This window comes from Gymnogyps californianus, chromosome 12 (genome assembly GCF_018139145.2).
Source record: "Gymnogyps californianus isolate 813 chromosome 12, ASM1813914v2, whole genome shotgun sequence".
Taxonomy (NCBI): Eukaryota; Metazoa; Chordata; class Aves; order Accipitriformes; family Cathartidae; genus Gymnogyps; species Gymnogyps californianus.
In genome coordinates, this window is record NC_059482.1 from 12,067,133 (window position 1) to 12,089,101 (window position 21,969).

Here is a 21,969-nt window from a genome sequence, read left to right on the forward strand (position 1 = left end):
ATTGATTCACTTTTCTTGTAAGGGAAAAATCAGAGATGGAATTTCAAATTTTCTCAAAACTTATTTCCAACCCTTTCTAACAATCTTTTTTTTTTTCTTCTTCCCCTCTTTGATGTGATGCACATGAAATTATCTTAAGGCTGAATATAATATCCCTTAGTTGAGCTCATAATAACTAACGTTAAATTTTCGTACTTCAATTCTGTGCTTTATTTTAGGTGGGAGAGGTTTACATGCTGGTTAACACTGCAATGAATCAGGAACCAGTGAAAGAGAATATCCCCTATTCCTGGTCTAAACTGGCTCAAATAAAGTCAGACCATTACAAAGCTCTGGCGCATTACTTCATTGCCACCATTCTGTGTGACCATGAATGTAAGAATCATACATTTTCTATATATTCATATAAATAACAATAATAAACACATAAACAGTTATAATTTGGTCTATGAATAAGACTAGAAGCCAGGAACTTTGGAGTGTCAATATATGTTAATTTGTGGCCATTTTCCCATTCAGATATGAGGTCATGCTTTTTTTATCCTTTACAGAAGAATGTGAAAGTTCAATAAACTAACTTTTGCAGAAACAAAAGAAATATTTTATCCATTATATGCTACTAAATTGTTCAATTCTTGTCAATATGTTCTGGCATGTAAGTATTACTTGCATAGTGCAGATGATAAAACTGATAGAAGTCCTAAAAACTTGAAATTCCCATCAATGTATATATGTCTAAAAATATTTGACTGCATTTGGAGAGAAGGTAGTAATAACTACATAACAATACACCTAAAGGAACAGGGCACCAAGAGGTGTGTAATGGTTAATGTTCTATATCAATTATTACAGTGCAGTCTGGTGATGATGAAGATCAGCAGGAGAAAGCCTTGTCCCAGTTGTATGACTACATGCCTGAAGGACTGATGGTTCTTACCGTTTTAAAGGACAAAGTTCAGAGAAAACAATTAGGTAACTGCCAGTTTCACCCAGCTACTAGATAGAATTTGAAAATTACCTTGTATTTATTGTCTGTGGATGACAACCAACAGTTTCTAATTTTTTTTTCAGGGAAAGCGCATTTACGCAAAGCCATTGTTTACCATGAAGAAGCTCTAAGAGTGTGTGGTCTGTGCAAAAAGCTTCGAAACATTGATGTTCTTCAGGAGGTTCTGGCAGCCGCACACAAGCGCTCACTTCTCAAATATGCTCAGCAAGAGACAGAAGATGACTTTCTCAGTCTAATTCAGGCTCCAGATATCCTTTGTAAGTGTACACAGCTAGAAATAAAGGGTATCTAACCATACATGTATATGCTTTCATGAGGATATGCCTTTATTTTATATATATATATGTATACATATATAATATGCATCCATACATAATATAAATAATGTACAAGTTATATACTGTACATTTGAGTTCAGATTCCTTGCATGTTTCCTCAATCACAGATAAATGTATTTTGTTACAGCTGCTTTGCAGTGTTTCTGTCTCTGGCCACATAATTTTCTGGGGTAGATAACAATGGTTATTATTTAGAATTTGGCTTTTTTTGGTGACTATCTTGTGAGCTAGAAAAAATGAGGAAACTTTAAAAGCTAAAATCATACGGGGGAAAACTAATAACTGTTTCTTGTAGCACAACTCTTATACTGGTCTAAATTGTTAACTCAATTTGACTGCTATTGGTTCTTCCTACCTTAGTCCAGCTCATCCAACTCTTTCCTCTTTGGAAGCAGTGGGAAAGAACGAGCGCTGATTTTAAGTATTTCTCATAGAAAAATAAATTAAAGAGGAGAATGGCATAGTTTTGTTTGGATGGATTGTTTTGAGTTTTCTGTATTGATACTGTGAGCTCTGAAGATATTTTTAAGGTGATTCAGATATTTGTCTTACAGATTTCCACAAAAATTAGTTTTTCTACAGCCTGGTAAGAATTTAGGAGAAATTTCTATCTAGCTTGGAATGCAAGAAAAATAAATTTGTATGTCTTTTAACTAATACTTGAGAGAAAATGAATTTGTTTTTCTTTTTGTTTTAGCTAAAACGGAGCACAAAATAGAAACAATCGCTCCTCAGTTTTCCAAGGTGAAAGTTAAAGACTTCTTTCACAGGCTGGTACGTAACATGCTAATGCCGAGCAACCTCTGTCATTTTGCTAGCAAGCAGAAATTCACTCTAATGTGGGGGAAGGGACACAAGTCTTTTAGCCTGAAAAAATGATCCTGTAGTAACTGGGTTTTTTTCAGAAGTTATTGGAGAGATCACTCCTAGCTTCAGAGGTATAAGTCAACTTGAGACTAGTAAAGAATAAAAGTGCCATTTGTACATGGCTTTGCACAGCATGCACTCTTGATAACCTTCATGAAAGTCCCATGAAGTTTCAATGGATAATTGCATACAACTTAAAGGCGGGGAGAAACGTGTAGTACTTGGAGATGGGCATGCAGAATGTGTAACGTTGGATGCTACAAAACCAGTCTTTCAGGTGGCTCTGTGTGTATTGGTGGGCAAAGGGAACTGGGAGTTGCCGTTAGGATCAGAATATGCACTGTTTCATGAATCAATTTCTCTCCTCCAAAATGGAGTAATACAGGACCTTAGAGCCTGCTGCAGCCAAAAGATTCTGCACACCTTAACAGAGATCTCGGAACAACTTGGCAGTTGCTCTTATCCCACTTTGTTTGAACTATCACCTGAAGAGTCATGAAGTAGGGCTGAGCACTTCAGGGGACATCTTAAACTTCTGGAATAAAACTCAGTGTTCCATGTCAATGGAAGTAGCTGAAAGTTAACCTGACTAAAATGTACATAAGATGAGCTTAAAGCATTATAACTTAAAAAAATAGAAATGCTTACTTAGGAATGACAGTAAACCATAATGTGCCTGCTGCTATGCTACCTCCAGGGCCCGCTGACAGTGTTCTCAGCCAAGCAGAGATGGACGGCTCCACGTACCATTCGCATCCACCATGAAGCAGGAGAGCTAGGATTCAGTCTTAAAGGAGGTTCGCCAGTACAGATTTATTGTCTTGATCCGGTTTGTTCTGCAGCGGTAAGTACATTGGTGCAATATTAACAATCTCCAGACTCTAGCATTACAGTCTTTTAAATGTAACTTTAGCTTGTTCATACTGGTGTATAGAGTATTTATTGAGTTCTACTATACATCAGTATAGTCAATTCATATAATCTGAACATGTTTTCAGTGCTATATACACCTTAGATGTTAGAGTATCCGTATCCCTGACATCACATTAAACTAGAGTTGATTTCTTCCTCTGTTCACACTTAATAGATAAAAATTCCCAAATAATAAAAGCAAATGTTATTCCCCATCTAATTCAGGAAGTTGGAAGGGATAAAGGCTTTAGAAAGTAGCAACAACAATAAGGATGAGGATCAGGAAGGGAAAGCAAAGTAGCATGTGCCCAAGGAAAAAGAAGGGAAAGAACATATTATTGGCTTCTGATATGTTGTTCGTTTGGGGGGAAAAAACAAAGGGATAAAGCAGCACGCAGAGCTGAGCACAGTTTAGCTATAGGAAAGGGAGAAGCAACCACAGAAGTACAAATAAAAATATGGAAGAAATAGAAGTAAAAACTGGAGAAAATATCTCATGGGGGACAATAGGGTGGCAAAAAACAGGTTTCATTTACTTAAGGAGAAAAGTGAAAAGGACATAAAAAGAGCCAACATTTGAGTATGCCAGAATCACATTTATCAATGGTAACTTAAATAGGTAATTTGTGTACTTGAAAAAGTTGTGTGTTTCTATGTTATGTACACACTTTTGTTCCACGTGTCTGGCTAGACAATGGTTTTACAGCATCTGAGAGGGAAATGCCTTTAGGGCAGATAGTGTATGATGACAAAAACATTTTACGCATCTTTATAATTCCAGATAATAACCTTTGCAAAATTTTTTGACAGTCGATGGGCCTAAAAGAAGGTGACTACATTGTTTCAGTTGGTGGCGTGGATTGCAAGTGGCTTGGAGTGAATGAGGTGCTGGAAAAATTCAAAAGCATGGGAGAGCAGCCCATTGAGATTGAGGTTATCAGTTGCCAGGATACAGCGGCATCTATGGTTTGTAATGAGGCAAATATGTTTTGCAGATTGGATATGTGAGAGTTTTTTCACTTTCCTGGCTTCAGTCCCTGATTAATGTTTACTTTCATGTAGTCAGCTATCCCACTCCACCAGTGAATATATAAAGCATTCAGGCATGTGTTCAGTTTTAAACAGACTGTTTAAATCATCATGACTTAGCAAGCTAAAGTATAGTCTGTGCGCATAAGAACGGTTGGGTGGTGAGGTTTTTTTGTAGTGGAGCTATTTAGATTAATTGCATTATAAATTCCAGGGCATATCTTATTTTCCCCTAACCTGTCCCAGAGGATGAAAATATTGGAAAAGCCACAATGAAACAATAGTGGAATGAAATAGAACATCCAAGACTACATGCTTATTTTCTATGCACTGTTAACGTAAATGATCCATGACTTTTGTATTAGATCATGGATTAATGTATGTATTTTTTATTTTGGTGGACTTTAACGGTCTAGCCAGTTACTAAGTTGCTGTAGAAGCTTTAGACTAAGGAAGAATGATCACAAGATTAAAAAATGTTAAGCTCTAAATAACTTAAACTTATTTGTAGTATGAGAGAACCTGTAGTTCAGCTAAATCTACTGCTTCATGCTTCTAACATTCCCTGGCAAGCTTAGGCACTGAAGTATTGTTGCCTTAGAAGTGATCAAGGTGCTCTTACTGCTGTTAGGTTTTCCTCTTTTGTTTAAGAAGTTGATTTTCCTTATTGAAAATAAGGAATTGCACACCTGCCGTTCCAAACTGCTACCGGAAACAAAAGGCTAGAATATAATCAAATTGCTTCAGGACACAGCTAAGATAAGACAGAGAAGGCTGTGCCTTTCAGGTATCCCAAAGAATGTCCCACAGTAGCTCTTGTTGTCATAGTTGCAATCAACATGGAACCTGTCCAAAGACAGCAAAAAGACTCCCCTTCAGAGATTTGTGCAAGAACTACATACTTAAGCTTTGTAGAGATGTTAGTGTATGTATCGCGTAGTTATGCTAGAAGCCAGTAAATGCTAACTATAACACAACCCATGGAAAAGATTCATGAGCCCCTTTATGCTTTGCATAGTATACCCTTGAGTCTACATGGGCAAAATACCAGAATCGCAGCGCTCTGAAGGGCCTAATGTTCAGTTAATATGTCATTAGCACAGAAAGCTTGCTGTAGTCTGCCCTGGAAAACTATTTGCACAGTAACCTTTTGTTATTTTCAAAATTTTGACCCATTTTGGGTGACTGATTCTTATAATGCTTCTCTTTTTCCTACAGCATAGTAAGAGTGCAACTTATTCTGTGGGAATGCAGAAGACGTACTCCTTAATCTGTTTAGCCATGGAAGAGGATAAGATTGATCAGACCAAGAAAGCGCCTCTGAAACTGCCTTTTCTAAGTTGGGGAACTAAAAATAGACAGAAAGCTGCAAGCACCCTCTGCCTTCCTTCAGCTGTGGCTGGAAGTTCTCAGATTAAGAAGAAGCTTTCTCCCTTCACACTTCTGAATACAGAAAGTTCATTGTACTGAATCTTTCAGAAGGATCTGTTAAGATAACATTTTTCTTTAAAATGTATATAAAAAATTGATCGATTTTATCTTTATATATACGCGTGTATAAATTCAGACAAATGCCATTGACTTCATTTACGGTGTATTGAGCCACTATGAAAGTCAGAGGCTGGCAAAAACTGTAAGACTTAAATATTTGAAGGTTAGAATGAAGTGGTTTGGGAGGTATGCAATAACAAGATGTAGATGATAAAATTGCTTACAGAAGGACTGGATTCTTTGGAATTTCAAAATACAGTATCATGACTAATTTTTTATAACTATGATAGAGGGGAGTTATTTATTACAAACTTGATGCTGCATGCAAAATAATAGGGGACACATTAAAGCATGATTTTGCTGTCAAAGTTTAGAGTCAATAATAAATCACTTCACACTACTTTAAAGAATTATCTTAACAAACCACAGGTGAGAGAGAATAACGTTATTCAGAGAAACTAGCCTTGCACCAAGGGGCAGTGTCATATAGTTGTGGTTTTTATGCATAGACATTCTCTTTCTGAGAGTACTGGGTGTATTCTACTGAATAGTTAATTTAATTCTGGAAGAGAATTAGAAGGCTTAGAAGTCAAAAGATCTTCTGAACTACAAAAGGCTTTTACTCTGCTCTTTTTCTGATCTAGGTTACATTTTAAATGCTTGCCGATTCAGTTGTTAAAAACAGGCTTTATTCCAAACTTGAAATTATTTAACCTACTTACCAAAAGACTTGTATCTTATTAGTCTTGATAAAATTGATAGCTGTGGAACAAATATCAAAACTGACATATTCCAGTATATTGTCAGAGTACATAAATTGTGATGCTTTAAAGTATGAGAAAAGAAGTACTTGTGAGTCTAAGTGGCAGAATATTTATTTACTGTCACTCCAAGTAAAACAAACAAATAGATATAAAATCCTCCTCCTCCCCTTGGAACAATTAATGAGCAAGTATTGGCTATATATATTAAGGAGGGAGACAAAAAAAAACTCTGTGAGCATTTCTTTGAGATTCTTCTATTTTCTGAAATTGAAAGTAATTGAAAATTGCTAACACTGTAGTGTTAGTTAACATTGCCATCTACAGAGTAGATACATGCTGTTTGATACTCAAAACTTAAGGGGAAAGTTTGCGTCTGGGTGTAAACTTTAAAGTTGTCATTTATTTTTAGTTTCTTACGTAATAGGTGTAAATATGTTGATGACACTTATTTAAGAATAAAAATCAGATGCTGCCATTTAACTAGTAGCTTTTTGATTCTGCTACAGCTTGGATGATACAGCATAATTTACAGGTTTTCACTATTTACTGCTGGCATACCTCTTGCCTGTTTCTGTAATGTTGCTTACAAAGATCTCAGAAACTGTCTTTCTTAAAAGCTTATATTGTATAATACAGGAACTTATAAATTATAGTCTAAAACTTGCTTCCTTACAAAGAGCGTTAACATATTTCTAGAGTTTCCCTATAAAGGTTACATAAAAAAGAAGTTGTAAATTACTTGTGACTCACCTATCCTTAGTTATTCTTCATGTGTATTTGTAGTAGCACTTTTTAGACACTCAAGCAGCAGCAGTCATATACTGATACACAAGACCCTGCCATAGAATATTCCATACAGAAGAGATTTACTTTGCATGTATGGCTAAAATTACTATCCAGCTAATGAAGTCTTTAGCAAAGTCAAATGCATCACCCTTCCAGCTCTTTATTTCTCTTAGCCCACTATGATAGTCTTCCTGCAAATATTTTCCCCCTTAGCTGCATGATTAACTGCCTTTCCATTCCCATCATCACAGTCACTAGTCCTTGAGGAAAGGGTGGGATGGGGGTCTTTTTTTATTTAAAGACACAGCCCCCCGCCCCAATTCAAGTCAAAATTTGGGCTTCTCAAGTGCCATACAAATACATACTTAGTATTTTGTCAGCTAATTAAAGACTCATTCTACACTGAGTGGTAGCCGACAGCTAACTTGAGGCAAATACTAGTTTCACAGCAAGTTACGTTCTTGCTCAGACCACAGGAATATTTGTAAGAAGTTTCTATCCACAAGGATGTATAGGGCTACTATAAAGCCCTAAAAATAAAGGTTTGCAATAGATTAGTAGTTCAGGCTATAACTCCGTTAGTACTAATTGTTACTATTTTAATTGAACTTTATTTAATGCACTGAGCAGATGGCCATTTGAAGTAGTAAAAAGGTGTTTGCCATGCAACATCAATAGCCACATACCTTTAGATGTGAAATCCAGTCTCCATAGCAAAGTGACAAAGTCTGAGAGAGAGGGAATAAAATCTAACCAAACAGATGTATAAAGAAGCTTAAGCATTCCCTAGTTGTCAGAAAGTAGTATCTTGTTCTGTACTTCTGGAAATTCTGATGTTTATTACTCAGTAAATTAAATATTTATGCCCAAATTGTAAGTGTATTTTCATCCCAAGTACGGAATCAATATAAATAACAGGTTTATCTGCTGTCCACGCTAACCGTTGGATGAGATTTGTTACAGAGGTGCCAAGGTTCTATTATTTACTTCTCTTTAGTTTACAACAGGGAGTTGAAAATCCTGCTCAACTGTCTTCCTGCTGTGATCCAAAACCCAAGTAGTATGAAAGAAGCTTTTCACACACCTCCTTAATAGGTACGTAAGGCAAAATGCAGTTTTACCCTTATTAAAAAGGATAAGAATATAATTTAAAATAAAATGCAAGATGTCAGGAAAACCAATCCTCCTCTTTACAAATAACTTTTCAAAAGATTAATACTGGAAGAACAGGATGAATTATGAATTTTGATCAAAGCTTCCCATATTATTTTCTTTGTAGCATATATTATAGTATAATTGATATTATAGTTAATACATTATAATTGATAATATGTAAAAATAATTTTTTATTATTATCCCAACCTATATTCAAAAGCGCAACATGAATTAACCAAGATTTTGGATATTAGACACAAGGGAATAAATTTGATAACACCCTGTGAACTGAAAAAGGAACCAGAGAAATGTTAGTGTAAAGTCAAAGATGTATTCCAGTAGGATTTCCAAAGGAAATCCAAAAAGTTATAGATCAAAGATATTACTATAAAGCAATGTATGCTAACTTTTTTAAAAGCACTGTAACTCACATTTCCAGTTACTGAGAAGGTAACACCACCCATATATTAACAAAGTGTTTATTTCTGGAAGACAAAAGTAAGTGAGCAAATTGCTTTTACATTTTTTTCTGTGGATACTGAAAAAGACAGCTTTCTCTCAGTTTTTTGTGCAAGATAGATGCAAAACACTTTACAGCCCTCTTTCCAAAGCAATTTTCGTAGCTCAAGCTACATGAGCAGAACAGCTGTAAAGATGCAGCAGCTGAGTAATACCTAGACAGTTAGTCAACACCCCCCAGTTGTTACCAGGATTATAAAAATTACCATAATATGTGATTATTAAAAACAAAATTTTATAATTCACAAGAAACAAACAAAATGTCTTTGTTTTCCAAAACAACACTACACATGCATGTCAGGAACATAAAAAAGTGTAAATTTGTTGCGCTACCGTTTGTCCAACTATTAGCTCAAGCTCTTTGACAGATGCGTTACAAAGCTGGTGGATGCTTCCAAACTGTTGCAGTAAAAGCAGAGCTTTTGTTTTCCCAACTCCTGGAATTTGTTGCACCGTTCGAAACACTGATGGCTCTGCCAGCTGAGAACACTGTTTACGACGAAAGGGGTTACTGCTGTGATCCTTACTTTGTTCACGGACCTGAACCAAAACAAAACCGTAAGTGACACTGAGTGCCCTCTGCTGGAGCTCTGCTTTTGGTTTTTTAAATAGTTTCTTTCATCTCAAAAGAGTTCAATGCAATCACTAGGAAGTTTTAAAAACAAGCTCCCTCCTTAAGTGTGTGCCCTTATTAAGGGTGTTGATGCAGATCCACAAAGTCTCACTAGGAAACCAACACTTTCTTAATACCAACCGTGAATTAAAACAATTATTTTGTCACCTTTTTGATGCAATCAGAGAAAGGATAAAGAAAAAAAGAAACAACATAAGAACACAGTTTTCCCAGCCTGAGACAAAGCAAAATCTCAAGTCAGTTTTGACAGAGAACTTGTGAGGATTGCCTAATGCTATCCAGTGGCACCCCAGTGCAAGATCACATTAAAAAAAATCCAATATCATATTCTTCAACTTCTTTTCTTTGTTCCCAAATGAGCCCTCTTTCCACTGAGCTATACTATCATATTACTGTTGCAGGATATTTATTCCTTACATTCAAACAACAAACAACAAAATATGTTGTGTTCCTTAAGATCCCAGGTATTCTTTCTGAAATGAGTGATGATTGTGGGAAAACAGGTAATTCTCCTCATGTCCCATATTTTAATAAATGTTTGTCCACTAACATAGAAACTTACTAGCTGAGTAATAAGTTGAGAAGCTTCTCCTTGATTTGCCACAGGAAGCAACACCATTCCAAGTTCTAGCACAACAAGCTTTTGTACTGCTAAGAAGTACTGATCACTTATTTGGGTTTTCTCTACAACTACAATTCCCCCAAGACTGCTGGCCTGTATCGAAAGGAAAAAAGAAGAAAAGACCTGGTTAATGACAAGCTGATGCAATGCAACAGAAAGAAAACTTCTGTCAAGTATGAGCTGCCTGAAAGCAAATCAGAGCAAGAATAGAAGTTGCAGTAACAGTACTGAGGTTTAATACAGCATTATTATACAGCTGCATAATTTTTCAGTTTTCAGGTGGAAATTATCACAAAAGTTTAGCTCTCCTAGAATTTAAAAATAACACAAGAAGAATGTTTTCAGATGCATGGAATAAACAAATACCAATTGAAAACTTTTCCTTTTCTCTTTATGCAGTACTTACATTTCTAAACCGAACCAATCTTCGTTTGAATTCATCCCCTGCAACTAAATCTGCTTCAGAAATATATAAAATGCAAGTTCTGTTTGAAAGATGAAAATCCACAAGTCCCAAGCCATCTTCAAAGATGAGTCTAATTTTCCCTTAAGGTGAGATTGTTAAAAGAAAAAATACAGTAGTTAAAAATATACTAATAATTACTTCACAGCACAACCTTCCTAATGTGGCAATAATACTAGTGACTTGACAACGAACTTCATATTCTTTAAAAGCCTTTCTTCTCTTTAAGCAAAACTGGTACAAGCACTCCAGAAGTACTGTGTGATGCCTTTAGCAATGCCAATTAATAGCACTTCCAAACTACAGATTTGAAAGTGCTACAGCTTCTCAATAAACTCTGGACTTGAACAAAAACATCACATGCTATTCTGAAAGGATCATCTTAATTTAGTTTGCTGTGCCAACAGATGATAGCACAGTCGCAATATCCATGTAAATTCAAGGGATTTCAGTGGAGATGCATATTCACAGTAGCCTTACTGCTGTGGTTCCCAAGAAGCAGATACTTCTGCTTCTTCTCTACAGTGCTCAGCAACTATGCAAATATGACAGAACTGATCACGTAGATACATAATAGACAAATAGGAATTTTCAGCCTGCTAACATAGGCTGTACCACAAATATGGGACCAGTCAGGCACAGAGTAAAGCATATCCCAGCCAATCTTAACAATAGTGGGTGATAAAGGGGAATGCTTTGCCTGAATTGGTTTTCCTCTTCCAATTTGTTTGTGCTTACCTTGTAGCCTTTGGGCTATCTCTGACCCTCTCCACTTCTCATTTCCAATCACATGCCCATAAGGGACAACTATAGATCCTGCTGTCACAGGAAAGTTCGCTTTCGTTGTCATCAGACCTCCTTTAAATCTTTACTTCAGCAGCAGTTACACCCTAGAAAGAAATGTGGAAGAGATATTAACACATTTTATAAACCTGTTCCAAACTTAATTTTATGATTAAAATTTATAAGATGTAATACCCTGGAAGAGACACTATCTCCTCCCCGAAGCTACCTTACAGTTATGGTTAACATATCAAAATCGGTAAGCAACTCTGTTTACTTGAATACAGGCTGTTGGCTTGCAAATTCCACTCCCAACTTTGCCAGTCAATCTGAAAAACACCTGAATTAAGACTCACAGATGGTAAAAAAACCACACCGCCTTTTCTATGCCTTCATCCACCCTTGCTGGGAGACAGTCTGCTTCAATTACAAAGCTGACTCCAGAGGCATCTCCAGCCCCCAGCTGGCAGAAGTCTCCAGACAGATTATTAGAAAGTAATTGCTTGGAGATTATTTTCAGGTTTGCCAGCTTTATGCGGTGTTCTGACTTTAGGGGGAAACGGGAGCTTTTGAGGCTAAGGCACGATTTAAGAAGAGGTGCCAAAAACGAGCCGGCACCATGGCAAACACCGCCACCCTGAGCCACATCCTGCAGCCCGGCCCAGAGCGAGCCCTCACCGGGCTCTGAGAGGAGCGGGCCCCAAGGGCGGGCCGCCGGCCCACCGCTGACCTGCCCAGAAGAGGCTGAGCTCCGGACGCAGCGGAGACCAGCCGGGAAGGAGACCCCCACCACCTCCTGCGGAGAGACCTCGCCTCACAGCTACCAGACGAGCAGCCCGCCTCAGAGTGGGCGCCTGGCTGACAGCGGCGGCCGCAAATAGGAAGCGAGAGCTTCGCCGCCCGTGAGCAAATGACGAAGCGGTATGGGGCGGGCCTCGCCACTGGTAGGTTGCTAAGGCCGGAGGAGGGGTGAGTAAGGCGCGTGCTGATTGGGGGAGCGCAAACCTGCAGCAAATCCGCCGCGCCGTTGTTACCAAGCGGGTCGCGACGGGGGAAGCGTCGGAAGCGGGGAGAAAGTAGTTGGGAGGCGGTGACAGAGACCCGTCCCCTACCCGGTCCCGATGGCGTTTAGCTTCAGGAGAGGCCGGAAGGGCCCCTTCGTGAGTATCGCTCCATTCAGGGCGGGTTTCCGTCCCCGTGAAGCAGGGCCTGCGGGGGAGGCGGGGGGCCGTGCCCGGGCGGGACGAGCGGAGGCCCCCAGGGGAGGCGCCCTGCAGCTGACGCCGGTGATCGCTGAGCAATTTGACTGAAGTGAAAAACGGGGAGAAAAAGAAATCCTAAGCAAAGAAGAGAAGGTGTCCGGAGGCTGGGTGCTGGTGCTCTCCTCTCCCTCAGTCCCGAGCCTGCCCGTCTTCCCCAGGAACACCCGGCTTTGGCGGGGCGGGGGAGCTGTTCCCGGCGCCCTTCGCCTCCAGGGAGGCCTCTGGGTACTGGCGGGGGCTGGAGCCCCCGGAGTGGAAGTGCAGCTCGCTCGCTTCCAGCGCTTGCTGAGGTGATCCTCGAAGCACACGTTCACTGCCGTAAAGTGAACTGATAAAAGTTCATAGCGAAAGCTTAGAGCAGCCGAGGGTTGTAGGATTGTCAGCAGTGGTGCAGGTATTATCCTCTAACGTACTTGAAGTAATTCAAGTTTTTTTTATTGTTAGAATTAAAATAAAGTATTGATCTTCTGTTGTTGTCTTACTGTGGATGACAGCGTCCTTTTACCTCAGCTGTATTCCTTGGTAATCATAGTAAGACATCTACAGTCAACAGCCTTTAGCAAACAAAGTGGTGCATGCCAGACAGACTTCCAGAATTAGGGAGCAGTGCATGTGCAAGATAAGACCGAGTAAAAAAGTCTTTGTAATGCACCATTTAGTTATTTGATGTGGCTTCCTGTAAAGACAGAAATATCTCCCAGTTCACCTGTTCATTATCCTGTTGGAGAAGACAAAGAATAATTGCAAAAATAATCTCTGTAGCAGAAGTAGCAGAAACTTAGCCTGTTTTACTCTATAAAAAAGTAACATCTGTCTGAAGGTGGATGGACTTTATTATGACATAGTATTTTCTGATGGCTAGAGAGAGGACAAGAGGCAATGGGCACAAATTCAAGCACAGAAAATTCAACTTAAACATAATAATTAAAAAAAATACTGTGAGAGTGGTCCATAATAATAATTAAAAAAATACTGTGAGGGTGGTCCAACACTGGAACAGGTTGCCCAGGGAGGTTGTGGAGTCTCCACCCTTGGAGATACTCAAAACCCAACTGGACAGGATCCCAAGCAACCCTCTCTAGTTGACCCTGCTTTGAGCAGGGACTTGGACTAGACAATCTCCAGAGCTCCCTTCCAACCTCAACCATTGTGTGATTCCATTCAAAGCTCTCTCTGTAAGGAACTCTGGTCCCAGTTTTTCTGAGCTGGTATTTAATGGTATGCTTTTAAAAATTGTTGGGTTTGCTGATAAAAATGCATTAGGATTTTTTTTTTTTAAATTCAGGTTGAACCTTTGACTGCAAGACTTGTTTAGTGATAGTTTTTTCTTCCATCTCATACTGCTATGACTGAGGATTACTTCTGACTGACAGACTCTTTCTACAAGAAAGGGACTAATATTGTTACTCTGAAGCAGGGTTCAAATATTTTGAAAAAAGTTTATTTCTAGTACTCCTTTTTTTCATGTATATATACAGGAAAAACAACAAACTTTAATTGAGTAAGTTAAAATTCTGTTTTTGCAGATTGTGATATGGTGGGTGGAAAACCTACATTCATGGGTCTTATGTAAATTACATTTCTAACCTTCATTAGCAGCTGTTCATACATATTAAAAAGTTAAACTTGGAACCATTTCAAGTCTTCTGTTTGCATTAATTGCATGTAATTGTTCTTCCTTTTTATATTATTTTGCATTGCTAGTTTTTGTGCATGTTCAATTCTCTGTTTTTTTCATTGTGTTCCTTGAAGTCATTGTCAACTAATTTTATTTTAAATTGTTTAGAAACATATAGCTCATGGCCTGGTCCCTGCCGCTACCATAGCTCCTAAACCTGCAGTTCCCCGCACCCCTCCCCCTCGTAGTCCAAACCTTCTCCAGAAAGGCCCAGGTAGGTTTTGAGTTTTGTTTTGTTTTTTTTTTTTTTTTTTTTGCTTCATCAACTACAATAGCATACTAGAAAAGCATGATTAGAAGAATTGCATGTCTTTGCTGCAGTATTTACATAAACCTTTTCATAAATAGAATATATTTTTAATTGGGGCAGTTCCATTCTTTGAACTTTAAACATAACAATTTTTCTCCCACTCCTAAGCATGCTAAATAACTAGAACAATAACCATAATGAATATGTAACTTATTATAAATCTGAGTCAATTAAAGATAAATGGATTATTTAAAGTTAGGGCCATTTCTAATGGGGCTGCTACAGTAGAGCGTAGGACTGTAGCAGTACTAGTACCATGAGTCAGGAAATTTTAACTTGTTAGAAAACTATAAATTAAACGTTACTAACATGCCATTTTATTGCGTATTAAAAAAAGCAGGGACTTAAACTGGCATGTAAAACGATATTGGATTGGATTTGAATTAGCTATATAGGCAAGCTAAAGAGAAAACACAAATTTATTTTTCTTTTTATTTGTAGTTTCTTATGTTTTCTCTATGTTTAGTTCAATTCTGGTTGTTTTCTATGGTCTTTCTAGTGTCTGTAACATTCCTACTTAATCGTAGTTCATTTCTTCTTCCTTTTTGACCTCCAGTTGTTGTCATTCCTGTTACAGTCCTCACCATTTCTCTCTTTTAATCTTTGTTCCTACTTGTTTTTTCCTCTTCATCTTACCCTTCTCTATACTCTGCAGCGTCCCACAGATAGGCACTTCTGTCTACTTATGCTTGCCCTAGTTTGCAATGTGCCAGCATTTATTAACAGCTTCAGAGTCATCAGTAAAAGGTTCAGAGTAGGGAATAATGGAAACTAGGAGACAAAATAGCAGAACATGGAACACTTTTTCAACACAACACCAGGTAGTATTGTTGTGGCTAAAGTGAATGCTAAGTACTGTAAATTATTGATGTCAATTCTGGGAATATATCTCAGTATATTCCATTATTTTCATGCATGTGATTTGGGAAAACCGATAGGTATTGTACTTTACTCTCAGATAGCTGCGTTATGATAGCTTTCCCAGTTTTGTGCTTTACTTTGGGAGTTAACAGTTTATAACCAGTCCCTTAGCACCTTCAGTGGTATTTATGCTTGTTAACTGTGAACGTTTTGCTTTGCTTAAATAGTGAAGACATTTTGCAATGGAAAAAAATATAAAATGTGGAGCACAGAGAAGACATCAGTATTGTTTCGTTGCTTTATTCTGTTTTCTTCCAGATCTGCCCTAGCAGCAGCTATCCTTGCAACAACACTAACAGGGCGCACTGTTGCTATTCCTCAGCCTCGGCAGCGATCACTTTCTGAAAGTGATTCTACCTATGTGGAACAAGAATGTTTTGAACCGTATGCAACAGTCACAGAGCTCAGAATGGGGTAGTGTATACTTTCTGTTTTCATATCTTATATTAGAAATAGAATCTGTCAATGATACAATTTTACCAAAGACTTACAGCAACCTCCTGCTGTTACAGCCAGTTACTTTTTTCTCACCACATCATAAATTGGGTCTGAAGTGTCTACAATTCTTATTCCATTTCTCATAAACTGATGTCACGCATACAATCTTCAGAGAGGGAGACTTGGATTGTACAGCAGTCACAAGTAAAACCATATATTATTTCTGCCAAATGATGATCGATTATACAGTTAATCACTGAGGAATCATCTGAATTACATGTCAGATATTTCCTTTGTGTTAAATAATTATTTCAGACTCTTCTTTCCGTAGAATTAGCAACCTTCTATCTCTAATCTGGCATTTTCTTTAAGATAGAGAAGAAATTGTAGCTCCAGTGTTAATCGTCTATTTTAAAGCATAAACATAGGCTAGATTCCTTGTTTGCAGCTAACAGAAGCTTAGATGTCTGTTTGTGTTGGCTGTTTGGACTTGTGTATATTGTAAGACTGATGGTTCTACTTTACTAGTATGTATTTTTTTGGAAGAGTAAGCAACACTGAAACAGGCTTTAAACTGCTTTCTATGTGCAGGCCCAACTGGAAACTTGATGGTAGTGACAGATCTCCTGTACAGTCCCTGGAAATATCAGGCAATTATGATGAGGATGAAGACATGGATACCTATCTTTCAGATGCTGATAAAGAGGCAGAGTCCAGCTGTCAGAGTAATGAGAAAAGGGGAGAAAGCTTTAGCACCAATGCTATTTATGCTGTTCCCTGCAAAAATAAAAAGGTAGGATTTCCAAATGCGTTAATTCCTTTACCGTGTTTTATTAATGCAAATATTAAATATTTCTAAGCCTTTTCATTCTCTTCTTACTGTTCAGACATTTATTCAATTTTTATTTCACTTGCTTCTTTTTGTGGTTCATTTACTCCTACACAAGTTAGGTTTATTGGTCCCCACAGATTCCATATCTCTGATTATTAGGAGCCTTTTCTTATTAGGAAAACACTGGTATTGTGTATAATTACTGTGCATAGTTCAGTCTTCTAAAATGTCCAATATTTTATGTTAAGTATGATACTTATATAATATCTATACAGTATCTATATTAACAAATAGATTATTTGTTAAAAGCACTAGGAAGTTTACTTTTAAATGGTGAAAGCTCAGTTAATGATTCAGTATTGTGCTAATGAGCAGAGACCTATATAAAGACAGGGAGATTCAGAATCAAACAAAATAAATTACCTTGTTGTCTTGAAGACCAGTGGATTTTTCTATGTTATAATTTTGGATTGTCTTAACCAGCAGTGAGCAGCTTAATACTCCTAAGGCACATTTTAAAGTTCAGTCCAAAATGATACAAAAATTTAACAAACAGGAAGAAGTAACTGAGTAGTAAAGAGGCAATAAAATGCTATGTATGTGAAAGAAATCAGAAAACACCCCTAGGTGAAGTCAGTAAGTAGTCGCTAAGAGGAGGGAAGGGGGGAAAAAAAAAAAAAGGGAGTGAGTGGAATACGTGGGACACTGGTATGCGATCAACAGGGGAAAAACAGCAAAGACAATGTTAAAAATTATTCATGAATCCCTCAAAGCTGTGATATAGTAGATAAAGGGTTGATCTTTTATTAAGAGCAAGTTTAGATACGGCACAGCAAACAAGCAAACGTAGGATAATTTCACAGACTCTTGTGACTGAATAAGGTGACGAGGAATATTTGCCCTGTGAACTAAATGACTATCATAGTTTCTTACCTCCTGTTGATCATTGTAAGGTTTAGATTTTACTTATATAGAGACCTAAAACAACCAAAAGAGTATGTCTTATCATTTATTATCTTAAAATATTGGAGTACAATTCCGAATGTGACTGGGACATTAGTACACTGAAGGTTTCATACAGATATCAAGACACGTGGGCTATTTTAACAGTATTATCATGATTTAGATAGGCTTGTCTTATTTTCACATAGGAGGAGTTTCCACCATCTCCTAGTACTAATGCTGACAAGAAAGAGGTGCCTTCTCATGAAAGTGAGCTTCAGGTACTGGTGGATGAGTCAAATGTGCAAATAGAAGGTAAATAAACTTACTTTAATTCAAAATGCCATACCTTTTAATACCATGGGGAAAAATAATTTTTTAATAAAATAAATTTAATACTATATGATAATGATATAATCCTTTTTTTAAAAGGGCAATGAAAGAAATGCTAGTAAATACTTAGCTGTTTCTAGTAGTTACAGAAAATTAAAAATTGCATAAAGAGGGAAGATTGGTCTATATTCACTGCATAACTGAAACTCCTAAACATCCACTACCAGCCAGTGTAAACAGTGAGGGGAAGAAAAAAATTTGTGAACTCTTTGTCTTGTCTAGTACAGTCATTCTGTACTATGTTTCTGTTGATATATGTGCCAGAATCAATCCAGTTTATACTCTGGAAACTATTGGAGTGCTACTGTGCTCAAAAAATGGAAAAAAGTAGAAACTACCAATGTTAAAAAAAAAAAAGCTAAAGAGATAGAAGAAAACATTTTTAATCAGTTATTTTTCTTGGATAAAAAAATGTCATGTCTGGAAATTAGCAGTAAGAATTTTTTTTTTTAATAATCAAATGGCATGATACTAGGATTGTTTATCCTTGCTACAGAAGTTGTATTGTTCTTGCTGTCTTTTAAGGTCTGGGCCTTAAAATTGTACATCAGGTCACAGAGGAAGGTTCTGACAGAATAGAGAACTGAACGTGATCATCAGTCTCAGGTTATCACCCTAAGCTCTGAACTGTTAAGCTTCACAAATAATTTTTTTGCAATAAGTAATTTCATTAGATCAGGGACATTTGGTTCATAACTGGATCTGTCATTAAGCTATTTTCTTGTAACAATAGAATATTGTGGAGAAAAAATTATGACGAGAGCAAGACGAATCTACCTGCATAGGAGTTTTATTGCATAATTATCTTGTCCATTATTTTAAAATCGGGAAAACAAGAAATCAGAATTTGTTCCAGAGCTGCAAAATGCAGTTTTTACAGAGGATGGCAGCACTCTAGTAGCTATTGGATAGGAAAGAGGAAGCAGAACTGAGTCTGTTTTGAAAAATCTTTGTCTTTCTAAGCTTTATTCATGTTGGATCCCAGTGTTGTTTCAATATTATTTCAGTGAAGTTATTTGAAAAGCTTTATAGAGAACAATATCCAGAAAGAATGGGTTGCTTTGATAAAACCATTTGGGAAGTGGATGCATTAAACTGAAAAGAATAGGATATATAAACCATTTCTAATCCCTCTTCTACACAGTAAGTGCTGCAGATCTTGGAAGCTGTCAGATTTGCAGTTGCCTTGTTCAGAGATGCAATAGGATTCAAGCCCAGTAAAATCAATGAAAATATTTCATTTGTCCTTTAGTCAAATTCTAAAATAATAGTGGAAGACAACAATACAGCTTCATTTCTTCCATAGTTGCATCTATACAGTGTGAGGTAAAGTAAGGTCTCACATCGGTATCCTGATACACCATGAAAGAGATAATGGAAAGTTAGTGATCAATTTGTGGTTTTGGGAGGACTTTCTTACATTTATTTGCAGTATATAATATGTGTGCTTACATATCCATACAAACCCTTATAGTTTACGGACTTAGAAATACTTTTGTTTTTAATTGACTGAAAGTTCTGTTTTTCTGTAGCAGAAGACCAACATCTTGGCTTGAATTTAAAGGTAAGACTTATATGAAGGTTAATTTGTGATGCATTTTGGAAAAAAGGGTGTTATAAAGAGCTGATAGTTTACAGTCACTTAAAAGAAAACTAATTTATTGCCACTAGGGAATCTCTGTCTTTTGGAGTACAAAATAGCTAATCATTTCTTTTGAAAAAATATGACTATATAGGTAAATAGCCCATACAAAAGTTGGGTGGTTTTGGTTTTTTTTTAAATATATCTTCTGTTGTTCCTCATGCGAAAGAAAGAAACTGAGAGTGGGAGACATCATGTTATAGTAAGAGATAGCTCTTACTGATAATTTTGAAATTCCAAGCCTGGCTTCACCAGACTTTTATCTAGTTTTCCAGCTGGGCCCATCTGACTGCTTTCATAAGCTTGAAAAAGAATACCCAAAAGTTTTGTTTCTCAGATCAACTTGCTGGAATATTATTTACAAAAATGGTCAGTTCTTCCATTGTTAACATCACTTTTTTTCTTCAAGTTCTTGACCACATGTATTTTCTTTTGAAATTGCTCGTGAGTTTTGACTCATTTAATCATCAGTGTCTTGGTATGTTAAATTACATGGCATCATATCCTTACAGAACTTCACTGCTGTTTCATAAAAATGTGGAGAAAGTTTCTATGTCGATCGTGTTCACCTCAAGTAAATACATTAGTATAAATTCAGCCTGTAGTTCTTTCCTCATGAAAGAACCTTCTGAAAATGTAAAAATAGGTACTTTTTTTTTTTTTTTACCAGCAAAGGGAGAACAAAGAACTTTGTTGAAGAACATTTTACATTTTAATTTATTCGCTGATTCCCAGTTAGGGACTGACAGTTCATATCATAATTGACTATTCTAAAGTCTTACTTCATACAAACTAACAAGTGGGAGCAATATCCATCCTGTTTGGTCAAGAAGCTTTATGTAACTTTTATGTCAGCCATAAAATGGTTTTGAGAACTATACATCTGACAACTGAAGAAAATATTAACAGTTTCAAGTGTCCACAAGTGACTGATGGCAGTCATAAGTGACAAAATGATGTCAAGATGGGTAAATGACAAGTCATATATTGTCAGTAGTGAATCCAACCTTAAATTTTGTTGATATGAAAGAAAATGCTTCAAAAGTTCTGTTTCTTAAGTTCTCCAACAGTGATGCTGTTCAAACTACTTCAGAAAGGATAACTGTTAAAGCAAATTGTCTCATTTTTTATTTCTCTGCTAGGAAGAAAAATCATTAGCTGAAAATCTGATACGTGAAAAGCCTCCGCCATCGCCAGGTACTTGTGATTTTTCTATGACTTTACTACACATCTTCACTTTAATAATATGCATATGTATATAAAAATACATTTTCCTGCTGGTATTCTCTAAGCCTAATTCGTGTGGGGAAAAAAAAGTATTTCTCCTGTACTGGAGATGAGAAAGTACTGAGTGCTGTGTGGTATGTATTAAAACAATAGTTCCAGGCTTTTTATGTTAGGTGTTTTAGACTTTTTATTTTACAATCTGAGTGACTTTTGAAGTCTTAAGTAAATGATTGTGAAACGATGTAATGAAATTAAAGTCATACTGCAACTCTCCGATCCCTTAAGTTTCATCTACGCTAGAGGATGTCACCATTATTAAGTATCCCATCGCAACTGAAGTGGTAAACATACAGTGATATGAGATATGTGGTCTACCTTCAGCTAGTGCCTTATTTGTATGTTATTGCATCCATGTAACAATTCCAGGCACAGCACCTCTGAACTGTGTGTGTCGCATGGATGGGATATGTGCCTATCATGAGTTCATGGATTTTTGTGTATTTCTGTGCTGTCCAAGTATCTTATGCCTTCTCACGGGAAGTTCACAGTCATAAGTGCCTGAAATATTACTAAACACATGAAGCTGTTATATGTCATCAATAAGAAGAGATAGCTCTGTATTTCAAAACCAATTCTTGGGTTTCATATATATCCTATACTAAGGAACTGTTCTGTACTAAGTTATATTCATGCTTGTATGCTGTTAGATTATGCTGGCTCTTAAAAGTCTGACGGTAAGGGTAAAATCTCAGCCTTCATTTTAATAGATAAACTGTTTAGCCCATACAGATGAAAAAAAAAATTTGAAAGTGTGATCCATTATTACTGATGCAACAATATGTCCCTGATTTTGCACATGATCTAAAATTTTACTTTTGTAAGGACTGTTAAGTAACTTCTATTCAGTAACAGATCATTGAAGCCTGTTCAGTGGGAAGGAGGGTAAAGCTTT

General features: G+C 37.0%; 3 protein-coding genes across 6 annotated transcripts in view; 2 read left to right on the forward strand and 1 right to left on the reverse strand.

Moving 5' to 3' along the window:
• Positions 1-7,150, forward strand: part of RHPN2 (rhophilin Rho GTPase binding protein 2) — a 31,304-nt gene extending 24,154 nt beyond the window's left edge. Inside the window, exons 9-15 of the mRNA XM_050904325.1 lie at positions 219-375; positions 853-972; positions 1,072-1,266; positions 2,045-2,121; positions 2,912-3,058; positions 3,937-4,092; positions 5,374-7,150. Coding sequence (XP_050760282.1) covers positions 219-375; positions 853-972; positions 1,072-1,266; positions 2,045-2,121; positions 2,912-3,058; positions 3,937-4,092; positions 5,374-5,625 — 1,104 coding nt within the window. The 3' untranslated portion in view covers positions 5,626-7,150. The remainder of the gene's footprint in view (positions 1-218; positions 376-852; positions 973-1,071; positions 1,267-2,044; positions 2,122-2,911; positions 3,059-3,936; positions 4,093-5,373) is intronic.
• A 1,666-nt stretch (positions 7,151-8,816) lies between these two features.
• FAAP24 (FA core complex associated protein 24) lies at positions 8,817-12,400 on the reverse strand. Of its 4 annotated transcripts, none has more exons than XM_050904329.1 (5): positions 12,378-12,400; positions 11,328-11,479; positions 10,533-10,672; positions 10,067-10,219; positions 8,817-9,410 (listed from the first exon to the last, which is right to left on the reverse strand). In XM_050904329.1, the coding sequence occupies exons 2-5, from the start codon at positions 11,437-11,439 to the stop codon at positions 9,168-9,170; spliced, it is 648 nt and encodes a 215-aa protein (XP_050760286.1). In that variant the 5' UTR covers positions 11,440-11,479; positions 12,378-12,400; the 3' UTR covers positions 8,817-9,167. The 4 variants fall into 4 exon arrangements, with proteins under 4 accessions (XP_050760286.1, XP_050760284.1, XP_050760285.1 ...); XM_050904327.1 differs by lacking the exon at positions 12,378-12,400 and adding an exon at positions 12,103-12,214; XM_050904328.1 differs by lacking the exon at positions 12,378-12,400 and adding an exon at positions 12,051-12,106.
• Positions 12,401-12,493: 93 nt separating this feature from the next.
• The window catches only part of CEP89 (centrosomal protein 89), a 39,214-nt gene continuing 29,738 nt past the window's right edge, over positions 12,494-21,969 (forward strand). The window contains 8 exon segments of the mRNA XM_050904097.1: positions 12,494-12,532; positions 14,421-14,502; positions 14,505-14,526; positions 15,802-15,957; positions 16,573-16,774; positions 17,965-18,070; positions 19,681-19,712; positions 20,933-20,987. Coding sequence (XP_050760054.1) covers positions 12,494-12,532; positions 14,421-14,502; positions 14,505-14,526; positions 15,802-15,957; positions 16,573-16,774; positions 17,965-18,070; positions 19,681-19,712; positions 20,933-20,987 — 694 coding nt within the window.